Source organism: Athene cunicularia (genome assembly GCF_003259725.1).
Source record: "Athene cunicularia isolate RWA chromosome Z unlocalized genomic scaffold, athCun1 chrZ_part1, whole genome shotgun sequence".
NCBI lineage: Eukaryota > Metazoa > Chordata > Aves > Strigiformes > Strigidae > Athene > Athene cunicularia.
This window is the reverse complement of record NW_020799142.1, coordinates 11,344,302-11,360,584: the sequence shown is the minus strand read 5'-3', so window position 1 is coordinate 11,360,584 and position 16,283 is coordinate 11,344,302. Positions and strand designations below refer to the sequence as shown.

Here is a 16,283-nt window from a genome sequence, read left to right as displayed (position 1 = left end):
GCTTTTTCCAGTTGTATTTCAATCCAAACCAAACAAACCCTCAGATTGTAAGATAAGGCAGTATCACTAATGTGATTTCTGAGGCCCTCAAAAAGGTTTGGTAATTTTGCAATGATTCATTGTGAAAGGTATTCACCTTTGCTGCTTGGATTAAAAAAAAAAATATTGTTATCTTTTAGTAACATTTGCAGAACTTATAGTTACAAAAGTGGTTTGCCTAGTCCTTGTTCACCAAAAAGACTAAGTTCATTACTCTGCTGTCAGACTTTGGAGCCTGTTTTCCTTCACTGATGTCAATGGGAGCAGAATCAAAGTTCCATATAAGAAAAACTAAAGACCAGTGTTACATGTTTAAGTTTCTTTAAACAGTTTATTTCATAAATTTAATTAATCTCTACATGCTTAGACAGAGGTCACAATTACGTTGCTGTCATTGGATTGCTTTTTCTGCTTTTCAGGGACTTTTGACTCTGTTCTATGCTTCTGGGTCACTGCGGTGTTTCTACTAGTGTTGTAATTTTTTGTGTGTGTATGAGCAAATCCTTATCTCATAGTCAACTAGCAGGGACATTGTGACAGAGGACTTAGTGCTGTTAGTTTAGAGGATTTGTATTATCTAAAATTAGCAGCTTGCTAGGCATTTTATTGTGCAAAGAAGTTAACAAGTATAGTTAACAGAGCTTGTAGCACTGTTTATTAAAGGTGGCTCAATGCTTCCCATTTTCAGTTACTTATAACGTTGAAAATATTAACAAGAGTAGGCTAGAAGTTTATTCAAAAAGTTTAAATTAAAGCAGTGTAATGATTCCAAAGAACAAGATTATTGGAAGGTATGTTGTTTTGGGGGTGACGTCTTGCTTTTGAAAAGCTCTAACCTCCCCATTTCCTGAGAATGAACTTCACGTTTGGCTGAGGTGACCTTTCTCCCAAAGATATACCTTTCTGCCATTCTTCGCAAAATCTATCTATGAGGCCTGTTCACAAGCCTTTATAAATGTTACAGCTCATAAATATATATTGAGACTCAGTAAATCTTGCTCTAAGATTCCTGCATTCTATCTGCAGTAGTATTCCACATCCAGAGACTGAACAGTAGTTTTCCTGCAGAAATGGCATAGAAAAATGACTAAACCTAGGACAAAGACACTACAAAAGGGACCATGATGTACAGGGAATAGGAAAAAGGAATGGAATGAGTTGAAAATCAGTGAGAAGCAAGGACTCATATACAGATAAAACACAAGAATAGAACAGGGACAATGCGGAAGATAATCTGGCAGGGATTGAAAGGAGACAAGAAAATCAGAAAAAGGCAGTTCATTAAGGAGATTTTCTTTAAATCCTTATATGAAGACTGAGATTCCTAAACTGTACCACTTTTTAACAGCTACTTGTACTATCCTATCCCTGCACAGCATGTGTTTCATTATTGTGCAGCAGAACTGCAAGTGGATATGTTAATACAATCAGCTCCACATTATCTGAGGTAATGAGGGATTTGGGCACCACGCAACATTTAAAATCTCTGATAATGTAGGCTCAGTTATGAGCACCGTAATCAACTGGTTGTGCAGTCATTGCTGCAAAGATCTGCAGAGACCACTCAGCGCAGGTGCAGTCCTGTACCTGTAGTAGTAACTCCATAGCGCTGGGCAGCCTCCTGGGCTGTCTTACTCCTGGGGTTACCCTGCCATTAGCTCAACGGCCTTCAAATGAAGCTAAAAAACTTCATGGTGTTTCGTCTGTCGGCACCCAGTCATACAATGGTCTCTGTATTGTGTTCCCCTGTGTGTGTGGCTGCAGTGAATTGATGCAGGGATACTTAAACTGGTTAAAACTTCTGGAGATGTTCTTGAAGGCATCATAGCCATAGTAACAAAACTTATATCCATGAATAACTAAGAGCTGCCTAATTAACACCAGCAATGGCCAACCCTTCTGTAGAGCACTTCTGCCACTTGCAGAGTGGCAGTTTACAAGCACTGGTCCTTACTGCATCAGCTTTGGTGATAAAAGCTTGTGCTGAGAGTCTGAAGATTTGTGCTGAACAGCCTGAAGAAGTGTGTTTGGCAGACTTACTTCATGTGCTCAGCTGTTAGATATTGCTATTTTATTTAAATAAATAAATAACAGATAAAACCCCATATATCAAAGTAATCTAATGAATATTATGAAGTCAGGCATTCTACAAGTGCCAGAACTAAGTTGTCTATGTAATCTGAATTCATTCTTCTTATGCATATGCATTAGAATTAAATGATTACTTTTTCTTTTTTTTTTTTTCATAAGATCCTTGCCTATTTAATTGAGGACATAGAATTCAGAATGCAGAGCTGATGAGCAGCAATTCAAGTTTATTTTAGCTTCACTGTTCAGTGTGAGTGTCTGATTTAATAGCTGCATGCTAATCTAAACTTGGTTTTGGACAGATTTACTATTTCTTCAAGGATTTTTCTGTTGTGCTCACTGGAGAATTTCACAAATAAAAATTTATTTTCACATCTTCCCTAGATAGGAAGCTATTTCAGCACTTTTTTTCCTTTTTCTACCATGGCAAACTAATTCACAGAGGCATTAAAATAAAAAGTTTTCAATTATTTGGTGTTAATAATTGTCATTATCTGTGTCAGTGTCAAATCTGAGGTGCCTGTAATTTAGCATTAGATGGTACTGTTCAGTTGTATGTAGACTGAGTAGCACCATACACATATCACAGTACAACATATCCTTGTCCCCAGTTGTCCAGGTAACTTGCAGGAGTACATTTCAGACACAGCTTTTTCCCTATGAAAGTCAAGATGTCAAGCATTTTGGAAGTTAGAATTATATACAAGATATTTAAGTAAGAAAACCTTAAATCTATCACTTCATAGCTTTTGAGCATTTACCTTTGCTGTCTGGTGTGGTTCCTTTCAGGAAGGTTTCTAACAAGACATATTCTCTACAGTCTGAACCTTCACACACTTATTATGTAGAAACAGAACAGTCTTTTTCTACACACTGGTAGCAGAAAGTTTCTACATGTTTACTTTGTTAGCATAAGCTTTCTGGAACCAGTTCCCCTTGTAGTTGAAGTGGAGAACAGACAAGGTAAACCAGGTGAGAAAAGGCAGCTCTCAAAATCTGGCACCACTGCAAACAAGTCTTCCAGTTTTATCCCCAGTTCCTCTACATTCCCTAATTTTATGTGGAGCTGGTATTTCAGCGTCTTTAAAGCTATCTTGGTAGTGTTGCCTCCTGACTTTTGCTGCTGTTACTCTTGTCACTGTAATGTAAATAGTCACTGCAGCTGCTAGAATGTCTGAGCGTTTCAAATCTGAGTCTGGTTCAATCAAACCTGACTGAAAAAGAAGACTCTTGACTAGAAAGTATATTTAATGGATATCAAAAGTTTGGAAGTTTTTTTGTATTAATTGTTAAAGAATTCTAATGTCCATAGAAAAGACTGTTAAATTCGGCGAAAGAAAGAGCTTGCTGTAATCTCACGCACTGCAACTCCTGTACAGTAGCAACAGAGTTCTGCTGCTGACAGTGAGGCAGTAGAAATAACTGTTATTAAAGTGTGTAATCTTGGAAAACAAGACAAAACAGCAACAACAAAAAAAACCCTCACAAAAAAGCCAAAAACTAGAAAGAAAAATACTTTAGGGGGTGTATTAATTATATATGCTAGTACTGATTATTAAAAACTAAACAAAAAAGGCTTGGCATTGCATGACTTTTTGTTGTTTTTAAGGTATGGCATTATACATGCTGGTGGCATAGGAAAGTACCTCAGTGACTGGATCCTTGAGGGGGAACCTCCATTTGATCTGATAGAATTAGATCCCAACCGCTATGGAAAGTGGACCACCACAGAATACACAGCAGCCAAAGCAAGAGAATCTTACGGTTTTAATAACGTCGGTAAGAAAGTATTTTAAAAAATACATTCATGTCCTGAAAGTGGATTCTAACAAAGCCTGCCTCTAGATTTCTCTGTTTATATACATGTATTCTATCTTGGTGATGATCTTATTATGCTATGGCTTTGTTTTTCTGGGTTGTATTTTTTTTCCTCTAGTTGGTTACCCTAAAGAAGAAAGGTTTGCTGGGAGACCAACAGAGAGAACCAGTGGGCTGTATGATTTGCTGAAGTCAGAATGTTCAATGGGCTTCCATGCAGGATGGGAGCAACCTCATTGGTTCTACAAACCTGGAGATGAGATTGGATACAAGTAAATGAAAGATTTCTTCTTTTTTTTCTTGATAAATTGTCATAGCAAGGGCCAGCTGAGTTAAATTTAATGAGAAGCATACACTTATCATTCCTTTTGGCTAAAGGTATCTATTAGATAGATCTTTCATTCTTGTTTTTTCCATAGTTTAGAATCCATTTCATTGTGATAATGCAGACATTTCAAAACACACATCGAGGTATCCAGTAACCCTTCTGGGTTTGGGGAATGAGGGAGCAGCCTAGCTCCAGGAAGAGATGAAAGAACACTTTGTTCATTAAAAATTAATATTTTTATCCTTTTCTTTTTATTTGATCAGCAGCACAGTATAATGTTTTCATGAAAAAACTCATTCCTCTCTGTGTAATTCTCAGGAAAGGAGAAGCACAATCATCCTTTTTTTTTTTTTTTTTTTTTTTTTTTTTTTTTTCTTTATTTTACTGTGTGCCTGCCCACCTAGTTACCTGCTTGCATGAGGAAGCATCCTGCAAGTGTTTTACACAGGGATACTGGAGTCCCAATCGAATATGAAGCTCATAAAGGAGTAGACGCACTTTGCCTTAAACTCAAATAAATGATTCAGCAACAAAGTATGCTGTAAATTTACACATGACACACTGAGAGTTCAGAGTTTATTGTACAAAATGGTTGATAAAATATCAATTCATATCTTTCTCTGCTGTTAAAGGATTTTAATAATTAAGCAATGTTAAACCAAGGAAAATATTGGGTAAGCTACCTACAGTTAGGAAAGTCTATCTCTTTTGTGTTATTATTAAACTGAACAAACTGAAGACTACATTTTGCTGAAAAGAGCACAAAATTTCCTAATTGTGTTTTATGTGTGTAAATGCTGTGTTACAGACCCAGTTTTCGGCGTACAAATTGGTTTGAACCTGTGGGTCGTGAATATAAACAGGTTATGGAAAAAGTCGGTGTGATTGACCTGTCACCATTTGGCAAGTTTAAAGTAAAAGGTGCAGATTCTGTTAAGCTGCTGGATCATCTATTTGCAAATGTTGTTCCAAAGGTAAATGGGACAGTAATAACTGTTTTAATATAGGATTTAGACAAACAAGATCTGTTTCAGAAATGAAAATGAAGCATAATATTATTGCTGTATCTTTGTGATACCAAATGCTCAGATCCTTTGGAGGAATTGCTGTGTCAGGAGATGTATTTCACTCAGTTAAGAGCATGAACAGTGGAATTTATACTAGAGCAGCCCCAAGAAGTACCTTTTGGCACAGATCATTGAATCATAGAATAGTTGATGTTGGAAGGGACCTCTGGAGGTCATTTTATCTAACCCCCTGTTTAAGCAGGTCACCTGGAGCTCATTGCCTAGAGCTATGTCCAGATAGCTTTTGAGTATCTCCAAGAATGGAGATTCCACCAGCTCTCTGGACAACCTGTTCCTGTGCTCAGCCACCTTTACGGTAGAAAAAGTGCTTTCTTATATTCAGACAGAACCTCCTGTGTTTCAAATCTTTTTCTAAAGAAGTCCAAGTGAATCTGACCTGGAATTCTTTTAGAGTAATAGTAGAATAGCTTGGCAGCTGCCTGCCTAAAACTGTGCTGTACTGTGGCAGCTTGAAGCAGCAGAGCAGTGAAAGGTGCTTTTGCCTGACCATAGCTGGATATTGTATTCTTCTTGGATGCCCAAGGGAATAGTTTTATTGTTTGGGTTTTCTTCAAATATGACTTGTGCTTGTTTTCCACCCTCTCATACTGACCATTTTCCAACTGCCTGCCTGGAGCAGGCAAGGTTGCAAATACTCTGGATATTCAGCTTTCAGCTCACACCGGTCCTTTCTCTATAAGTGTGGCTGCTCACAAATGCTTAGAATATGATCCTGTTTTCAAAAATTACATACTGTGACAAACTTCCCCATGTTTCTTATTCTTGATCCTTGGTTTATGGTGGTGCTTCATGAGTTCCTGTATCTTCATGCTTTGTCAACATCTCTCATGTAGTGTCTTTAACTTCAAAGACACACCTCCAGCAAGCAGATTGTCCCTTTCTGAAGTGCTCATTTCAGCACAGAATTTCATTAAGTTTTTGCTGTAGGTGATGGTTTTAGGAGCTTCAGACACCAGAGCGAAGAAGCATAGGGAAATAGTAAGTACTCTGGGACTTCTCAGAGGTCAGAGCCAACTGAATGGGAAGGCTGTACACAAGAATGGTATCCTGTAGGTTTAGGAGAAAGAAGAATCTGATGCCATGTAGGTTTGGGTTTTTTTACTGCACTAATTTTCTGATAACAATTCTGATAGATTAAAAGTTTGTTTTCTTTCTAGTTAGGGGTAGCAGCAAGGTAACTGTGTCATCAGTGGGCATGGGTAACACTGAATATATTTCTGTGTTGGAAGAAAAGCAAGATTAAACGGGAAATTATGAGAACTAAGCAAGTGCTTTCTATGGAGGTCAATGTTGCTAAGGTTAAAAAGGAGGCTAGACAGCAAAGTAGAATGAAAAATTTATGAGTCCATTTAAAAATCCAGCATTCACAACAGTTGGTTATTTAAGTAGTCTGATTTTTTGTACCATTTGTGCTTGTCTGCATCATAAAATAATTCATTGAAGTTACTGGAGATATACTTGTATCACAACAGTTTGACTGTGACTAGCATCAGATCCTGAAAATTCAGCTATGTGCCTGTAATATGCCAGTAACTATATTAATGTAATATGACTTAACAGAAGAATATCTGCAATAGTTTTCCTTTTTTTATTCATTCCATGTGTGGAATCTGAACACTGACTGGGTGATTGACAAGGTTCTTATGAAAGCAGAATGAAACATTGAATACTTCCTCTAGAACCAGACCAGCACAACAGCTATGCACATTCATTTTTTTTCTAGGGATGATACCTGTATGACCATGTGTATGGTTTATGGTCACAGCTAGACAACTGTTAGTTGAAATTTTGCCTCTGGAGATCATAATTCTACACAGAACCTGATTCAAATGTACAGAGGTGCAGATTCATAGTCAGCATATTCATAAAATATAAAAGCATACATAAATCAGGGCCACAAAAGCATAAGCCAACTGAGTATTTCTTTAAAGTAAGGGTCAAAGTAAATGTTACCCTTTTTGGATCCTGAAAACCTTATATATATGACTGAAAAAGAATATTTATGTCAATGACACATATAATTTTTTATTCTGAAGATCAGAGGACAAACTAAAATTAAATTTGCATTGAAAATGCATTCTGAAATCAAGTGTAGCCTAAGAATGCCTTGTCTAATAAGAATTAACAAACATTTATAAAGGTATTAATTTATGTTATTTCAAAAATTTCAATTTTTTTCTATAAAGAAAAATGTGAAGTTTCTACTGTAGATCTTAAGCTTAGCCAATTGTGTATCTGTCCACTCTTATTATAGCATAGCAGGACAAACACTAAAAAATTGTTGTTTCAAGTGAAGACATATTTCCATATATATAAATGTTTAAGAATTCTGAAATTTTATTTTGCATTCTTAATAATTGCAAATTTATTCTTTAGGTAGGTTCCACAAATATAAGCCATATGTTAACACCAAGAGGAAAAGTTTATGCTGAGCTAACAGTGTCTCAACTGTATCCCGGAGAATTTATGCTTGTAACTGGCTCAGGGTCAGAACTCCATGATCTGAGGTTAGTTTATTTTTGATATAGTAAGTACATAGTGCTGTACAGTCACATTAATATAGAAATCTTTTTACTAAGTGCCAAATTTTTCATTATTACTCAACAAACCTTTCACTAAGTTTATGAGAATTCTACTTATTTATTGATTTGTTTTCTTAGAAACTTGGTTGACTTGAATCCTGAAGTATAAGCAGTTGCATACTCGATTATTGCTGATGTAAAAAGACAGAGAATTTACTAATAGTTATGTAATATACTTCAATGGAGTTAGTTCTTGTTTTGTTATTGAACCTGTTTGTGTTTGCCATTGTATGATGGAACACAACATGGTTGTTCCTTTCTAGTATTTTCTCTTACGCAAAAAAAAAAAAAATTGGCTTTAAACATGGATGACCCCAGAGGCACTGACCTGGCCAATACAGGTGGATAGTGCAGTCTTCCTGATACTCTGATAATGTCTTCTGCTTTGGGCGCTGGGGTCACAAAGTAAAATGACAGAAAGAAAGGAAATAGAAGCAGTTGCAGGATAACTTAATTAAAATGTTTTTCATAGATGAGCACTGGCAGTGACATTTCTAGTGCTATTAGTGGCTTCACATACATACTAAGGAAAAGAATTTTTCTTACTGGAGATTGCTGACAAATCAGTTATTCAAAATGAGCCAGTACATAAAAGACTGAAATTTGCTACCCCAACATGCAGTGAATAATATATTGTTTCATAACAGTCCCATGGGAATCAGTAGGACTGTTGGCACATTCAGGACCCAAATAGCAGAATCTGGTCTAATGCATTTGATTCTACAACATTTCTACAGTCCTGTTTGGTACTCCACTGTGCCTGTGATCTTTGAACACTGCTTAAGAAAGTAGTACTTAATGAAATTTTAAAATACTAATTTAATTTATTTTGTAAACTTACTGAAAGACAATAAATAGCTAATGGTTTTGATTAAATCAAAACTGAACTTCCTGTCAATACTTCACATACTGTAATCAGTGATTCAGGAACAAACCTGGTTGTACATTTCTGTTGACACAGGAATTTGTTTGAAGATTTCTTATGTTCACTGTGTTTATTGCTTACTCTTTTTGTATGTTGACATTTTATTAACACATTCTGGATCCAAAGGCAAATCTGTATTCAGTCCTATGAGATCACTTCTTTCTCTCTTCTGAAGAATACTGCTCCACTTATTTAAATTCTCTCCTTTCCTGGCTGTATCCCAGATACCTGTGTTCCTGTATTGGTATCTCACCAGAAAACAGTTTAACACCAATGAGGGATTTGACTATCTATTGTAGCACTTACTTCCTTTTTTTTTTCCAAAGGTGTGGGACTGGGAGCTACTGGGAAGATGAATACTAATCAAAAATTATTCCTTTTTAAATTTTATTGAAATCAGTAATTTTTCATTAAAAATTTAACATCTGTGTTGTGTTTTATGGGCAGATGGATAGAAGAGGAGGTAATGAGAGGTGGATACAAAGTTGAAATAGAAAACATGACAGATGAGATGGGAGTACTTGGTGTCGCAGGTCCGTATGCACGACAGGTCCTCCAGAAGTTGACAAATGAAGATCTGAGCGATGGTTCATTTAAGTTTCTCCAGTCTAGACATTTGAAACTTTATGATATTGCTGTTACTGCCATTAGGATATCATACACAGGTAAGTAATAGAGAAAACAGACTCTTAAGGAAAGAAACAATGTATAGAATAATAAGTATAACTAAAATTACATTGAAAATAGATCTCATCATGTATTCATAAGCAATAGGTTAATTACATTTTGTATATAAATGTGTGAGGAAACAGCACATTGATTTTCAAACATGATATGGTCAGACTCTGTGCTGAGTTTTCCAAGATCTTTTTCTCTAGAATACTCTATAGTGTAAATATTTATTTTACAGAACAAAAGGCCAGCTCTGATAACCCCTGTGGTATTTGCTGCAAAACCAACGTCAAGAATTGTTTTTGGATTACTGTTTATTAGTGTTTGTCAAGTGCCTTGAAAATATAATGCTGTAGTGCTGAGTGTTTTTCTCACTTTTTATTATTTCTTTTTATGTCCATCTCTACTGCAATAGACTGAATTTAGAGCATTCTGAAGCAGCTGAAGTCCTTGTCATTTTCTCTTTCTATTGTCATATATATGAGACAATACATTAATTTTATGCTTACACTTGCTGTTCACTTGTCATCATCTGTTCATATTGCCCTTAAGCTTCATCTCTCATTGTGACTTTGTTACATGACCTTTCTTATTGGTTATTCTGATTATTTCCTCTCTCCCCTCCTCCCTAATTTCAGTTAACAGTTTCAATTAGAATAATAGTACCACTGCTTCAGATCTAGGGCATAAGTCCTCTGATGGTTATTGCAGGAATTAGACTTGCTATGTGATAGCAGCATTGACCCTAAAATGTGAATTAACACTTATAGGATTGACCCACACTTTTTACCAAGGATAGGATTGTATTTTATTAGGACTGTTTCATTGCTGAGCTGGTGAAACCATTAATCTTGTTTGTGTAACAGGTGAATTGGGTTGGGAGCTCTATCATAGAAAAGAAGATTCTGTAGCTCTTTACCGTGCAATCATGGAAGCTGGCCAAAAAGAGGGAATTGATAACTTTGGAACATATGCTCTGAATGCGTTAAGACTGGAAAAGGGTTTCCGAGCCTGGGGGGCAGAGGTCAGGAAATACGAATTCTTTATTATTCTTTCTGTTTCTTTTATTTAATTGTGAATATACAGCCTTTAGTCAGAATTAGCATAGATAGTATTTGTTGTTTCTCAGTTTAGCATGAAAAGAAAATTCAACTTGAGCAGGAAAAAGCTGCTATAATTCTGAACAGTGTATTTTCTAAATAAAAATAGCTAGTATAATCAATTACACTGCTGGCAAAGAGACACTTATTTTGATTCACTGATGGTTTTCCCTCTTGTGTATAACAAAATTATGAGGGTTTTTCTGAGCTCTAGTGTTTTGAAATCAAAGGTTTGGCTGATAGATTCTGAAAATGTTTTGGTTTTGTAATAACTATGTCATGAGAGGCCAATTACTCCTGCTTCATAATGTATTTGGAATTTTTCATTTCCCATTAGCTTGTTTCTGCCAAAATTGCTCACTCACAATAAAGAGCTACTCAGGGGGCCTAGAGGATCTGGGGAAAATCAATATAATTTCTACTTACCTGAAATTTTCCTAATTCCTTTGGAAACAAAAGAACTCAGGAAGGTGAAATGGTGGGCATTTAGGGGTCCTTTTTATTTGTCTTGTGACGATTATTTTCATTCTTTCCTCAAATGCTGCCTAACAGATCTTTGCCCCTATACCTAATGAGAAGGTGGTGAATACAATTGGCTTTGTGTTTTATTTTTCTCTCTAGGTATGACATTCTTCTGTGTGGAATTAATGTGCATACCTCAGTTATTCAATCTTCTGCAGCTTCCATTCTGCTCTGAGGAAAAATCCTGTTTCTTACTGAAATAAGTGCTTACTTTGCATATTGAAACTTAGATGAATGATTTATATATCTATCCTTTGTATTAGGCATAATAGTAAATATTCTGTTGAAATTGCACATTTGAAGCTTGCAATGTATTCAAATGGAAGTTGCACATATGCAACTTGTAAGACATTGACACAGGAGTAAATAGAAGGATACACAGAACAAATAAATAAACAAACCCCCCAACCCAAAAGCTATGATGGTCCATCATGTATGGATAGTGAATTTATATTTTTTAACAGATGAACTGTGACACTAATCCTTTAGAAGCGGGACTGGACTACTTTGTAAAGCTAAACAAGGTATGTCATTATTTTCAGTGTTCTTTTATTACCAAGATTAGTCTTTTAAGTGTTTGAAAAGAAAAATATCATTATTTGTAAAATAAAATAGGTTTAGAAAATAAACTGAGCAATTATAAAAATAGTTGCTTTATAAATACTGATTTGTTTAAAAAAATGTTTCGTATGTTTCCATGTTTTTTGCTAACAGAATTATATGTTAGATCAGAAAGTTGCAAATACTAAATATTGTCTACATGAAAAATAACTCTGTGGTTTATTTTCATAAAGAAATTTGAGTCATGCTTTTGTAAACATATGGTATGTATATACAAACTGAACAAGCCTATTCATATTGTGAAAATGTTTCACCTGCTCATTCTCACTAAAGGAGTTGTCTGTAGGGTCATTTCTCTGGCTACCATTCTAGTACAGAAACTCCTGAAAAAAAACAATAGATTTTTTAGAAGAACTGCTGACTGACAACTTACATGTAAGTCAACTAGAAGTTAAATTAATGTATTGGTTAAAAAATAACTAATTCACAGAATTTCTGAAGAGGTCCTCTGCTCATAACTTGTTCCTGTCTGATTTGAATTTTAGAGAATGGGACTAGCTGAATTGAAATGTGCAGTAAAAATGAAAACATGCAATTCTATCTCCTTTTATCAGCATCCTAATTTTCTTATGTTAATATTTTAACAATTCAAACTCTCTTATAGTCTCTTTGAAACAGAAGTTGCTTGTAATTCTCTTTTCCAGTCCAAGTGAATCCCAAACTAAATGTCCAGACTCTGTCAAATTGAGGACCTTTCCATGAAACCTGGTGAAATAGTTTCCTGTGCAGCTCTAATGCCATCTGTTGCTACGAGTTAGCCCATCAACTCAAACAGCAGTTGACTGCATAGTGGATGTAAAGTTTCTAATGGAAAAAATCAGGTCCTAGTCATTTCAAGTTAAGTGCCCTAAATGAGGGGCTATTTCTGACTTAATCTTTTGCCTCATCTGGATTTTCATCTGTAAAATAAAGTGGCAGCATTTTTACATAAGGGAGATCAAGAAGAAAAATTAATGTTTGTGAAACATTTAATCTTTACAATGATGTGATGTGATATGGGGACAAACTCTGTTCTTATTTATGTTTCCTTTATACCTGAAATGGTAGTAAATCAGATAATACATGACCCTTGATACTCTTTGCCATGTTATGTGGAGGCACTGTGCAACAGATAAAATAAACAAATCTTAAACTTTGGGTAGGTATGAATTACAGAGGCATGTTAAACCTAAAAAGGTGCTTTATGAGGCAGTTTCACCAGAACAGGGGCAAGCCCAGGAAAATGCTTTTCATCTCCAACTGTTGAACCTGTCTATAGATGTTAAAGTTCTTCAGCCTGTGCAGGATTGAGGCAAGGTGCTCCCAGGGGTGTCAATGGCAGTTCCTACATATAGTGGAGTTACAGCTGTCTCCATTGGGTAGAGTCATTTTGCCCTAATCAAAGTAAATGACACATGCAAGAGAAATACAGACTCTTATAGAATAGGATTCTGTTGTATTTATTCATGAAGGACTTTCCCATCCTGAGGATTACAGTGGAATGCAATAAAAAATAATGCTACTATTACTGTTTTTTCTTTCCACTTCCATTTTTTTTTTTTTTTTTTTTTTTTTTAAAAAAAAAAAAAAAGAATAATCAGGAAAGCAGCCATAAGCAGGGAAATCTGTTTCTTGCTAAGATGCCCATGCAGAACATATGAAGGCACTAATGTGCATGAAGCACATGATTCTTTATTGCTCTGCACTCCTCTGCACATTTGAAATACAGGCTTGGAACAACTCTCTGGAGAAGATACTCACATTTCAGACAAATGGGCAGGAATGAATCTCCAGCATAGATGCAGGATGTCACCCAAAATCATTTGCCAGTTCTGCTGATCTGATGGGAAAAAGGAAATAATCAATGTTTATTTATTAACTCAAATGAGGGCACTTGTGACTGTATGTTGACACTGCAGAGGTACCTGAGCTAACTCAGATAATTGGAAGCAGACTAAACATTGTAGCATGAAGTGCAATGTGAGATTATTTACTCTGTTTCTTGGCACTTTGGGGCTCTGAGTCCCAGTTCCATGCCTCTGATTTTGGTGTCCGTTTGGCATGGCATAAACGTCAGCATTTCTTACAGGCCACTGTGACTAAATACAAGCCAAATACTCTGTTATCTTTTGTTCCTATTTTAAAGAAAACTTTCTCCCACAAAGGGCAAATGAGATAAAAAGTACAAGAAACAGATACCTAGTATTTCTTTTTGACATCTTGGTCTTTTAATTTCCTAACAAGCTTTGTTCCTTTAAGCATGCACACCCAGATGGGTAAAGTGCTGATTTCTGTGTAAATTAAAACCAAAATGCACTGTTCAGTTACTAGAGTGCTTCTTACTGTGCAACAAGCAGCTGAAATAGTTCACAGAATGGGCAAAAAGACTTCAACATAGGTGAACCTCCAGTGATATGTCATGGCAAATGTGACCAGTTTCTAAATAGATTAAAGTGAATGAACAACGAAATGCCAATGAAGGTAATACAATCAAAAAGTATTTTCATTTCCATGAGAGGACATTCAACTATCTGTGCAATAAATATGAAGAGATGCAAATTCCCAATGAAATCCTGATATTTCTCTAAGTTTACAAAGTTTGGTGTATGCATCATCTTCAGGTACATACGGACTAGTAGTTTTTTTGTCATGAGCAACAGGAAAAAATCTTAAAAGCTCAAGTTGACAATTTTTTCACCCACAGTCTATTAAATTCTAGCATGACAATGAGTAAATACGTTTCCTCAAGATTTCTGTGGCAACTTTCATTTTATCAGTAAGGTTGAAAAAAGGTTATTGTTCTATGTGGTTTTGTCTAGGCTCAGCTTGATACTCCCTTTTTCTCTAATGTTGGTGTTAGTTGCTTCCTTGCACAGATGAGTGGGATGGTTTGTGTTTAAACCAAAGGAGGGACAGGAACAGGATTAAGTTCTAAATTAGAATATACAATGTCTTCAAAATCTGTCTGTTTTAGGGGTGGAATTTTTTTCTAGCACTTGTAGTCTTTCATTTGATTGTTCAATTACATTTAGATAGCCTGATTTCATGAATAAGCACTCTGCTACTAAATACTTGATAGAGTCCTAATAGTCTTTGTGGCAGAAAATTCACAGAACATCTTTAAAAAAGAAAAATTTGCAATTCTTTTTCTCCACATCCCACGTTTTAGTTCTTCTGCACATTTGCACTTTCTCAGGTGTAAGTGGTCAAAAATATAATATATCGCCTCTGAATACTTTTTATTTTTCAAAACCCTGTTTTACACTTATAGGATTTTTCAGTTACTGTAATAGAAAAAGATAAGCTATCACCAGATGTTAATTTACTCCAGACCTTTGTTTTATGGCAGAATCAACTACATCTGTGTTTACCTTGCCATAGGTATAAAAATTTCATGTGTGAAATTACAAAGACCTCTCAGTCCTGAAGAATCCCACAATCTCTCTGGGCAGTCTGTTCAAGTGATTCACTGTCTTTATGTTAGAAAATGCTTTCCTGCTACACTTTAAACATTATTAATGATTATTGTGTTCACTATGGACATACAGAAAAAAGTATTTCCTTATTTCAAGGCTGATTGCATCTTCAAAACCTGCTAGCATGTGTCTTTTTGGTCTTCTGAAGTGGTGGGTTATTTTTAGCTAATTCAGTATTCCTAAAACAGCCTATTTTTTCCCTGAGCGTAACGGACCAGAAGTCCTAATAAAAGTTGATGTTAAGGTGAAAAACCTTAAAAATTTGAGTAGGTCACAGAAATGAACTCTGTCAGGAGGGTTTTCGGTGTAAATCCAGTAGTGCCAACAGTCAACAAGAGCGTACCGCTACAAAAATCCGTGGTTAGCGATTTGTAGTTTTGTAACTTGTTTTGCTATATCCAAGACTGCCATCTCCTGGCAACTCTCTCTGCAGCAACAGCTCACTGCGTTTTGGGAAGAGTGCGGTAGATGATGGAAACCATTTGGGACTGCTCCAGTGCGCCCTTCCAGGCCGGGATCTGGGCGCTTAGCTGAGAGGTAGTGCTCGTTTCCGCTAGGAGGAAATACCGTTATCAGAGGCAGTGTGTCCTTGTTGCAGCCCTGTTTATTTACTGCTGGGGTACTTTCTTTGTTCTCCATTCCAAGCTTCTTTCCAGATTTTACAATACTCAGAATCTCTCACTTTTTCTTAGGTCTACTCTACAAGCTTGCGGTTTTGTGGTTTCTCTCTCTCTTTATTTATTTTTTTTAAAAACAAAACAAAACAAAACAAAACAAAAACCCAAAACCAAACCAAAACCAAAACACACAAAAAAACCACCCACCCCATACTTATCCTTTGTTTCCTTCTCATTTCCCTATCTGCTTATGGATAATTGTATTTCTTCTCTGCCAACCCTACTCAGTGACTGCCTCATTTTTGATGTCAAAGAAAGCCTCTTAGTCTATAAGTCCTACTTCTTTTTCTTACTTTGGCATTTGGTGGCTTTTACTATTGCATCTATTAGACACAGGAACATTTAATTACTTCATTATTCATTATGAA

General features: G+C 35.9%; 1 protein-coding gene across 1 annotated transcript in view; it reads left to right on the top strand.

Annotated features, from left to right (window-relative positions):
• The window catches only part of DMGDH (dimethylglycine dehydrogenase), a 42,475-nt gene that overhangs the window by 17,219 nt on the left and 8,973 nt on the right, over positions 1 to 16,283 (top strand). The window contains exons 8-14 of the mRNA XM_026865776.1: positions 3,737 to 3,906; positions 4,064 to 4,217; positions 5,082 to 5,247; positions 7,738 to 7,868; positions 9,316 to 9,533; positions 10,407 to 10,564; positions 11,627 to 11,686. Coding sequence (XP_026721577.1) covers positions 3,737 to 3,906; positions 4,064 to 4,217; positions 5,082 to 5,247; positions 7,738 to 7,868; positions 9,316 to 9,533; positions 10,407 to 10,564; positions 11,627 to 11,686 — 1,057 coding nt within the window. The remainder of the gene's footprint in view (positions 1 to 3,736; positions 3,907 to 4,063; positions 4,218 to 5,081; positions 5,248 to 7,737; positions 7,869 to 9,315; positions 9,534 to 10,406; positions 10,565 to 11,626; positions 11,687 to 16,283) is intronic.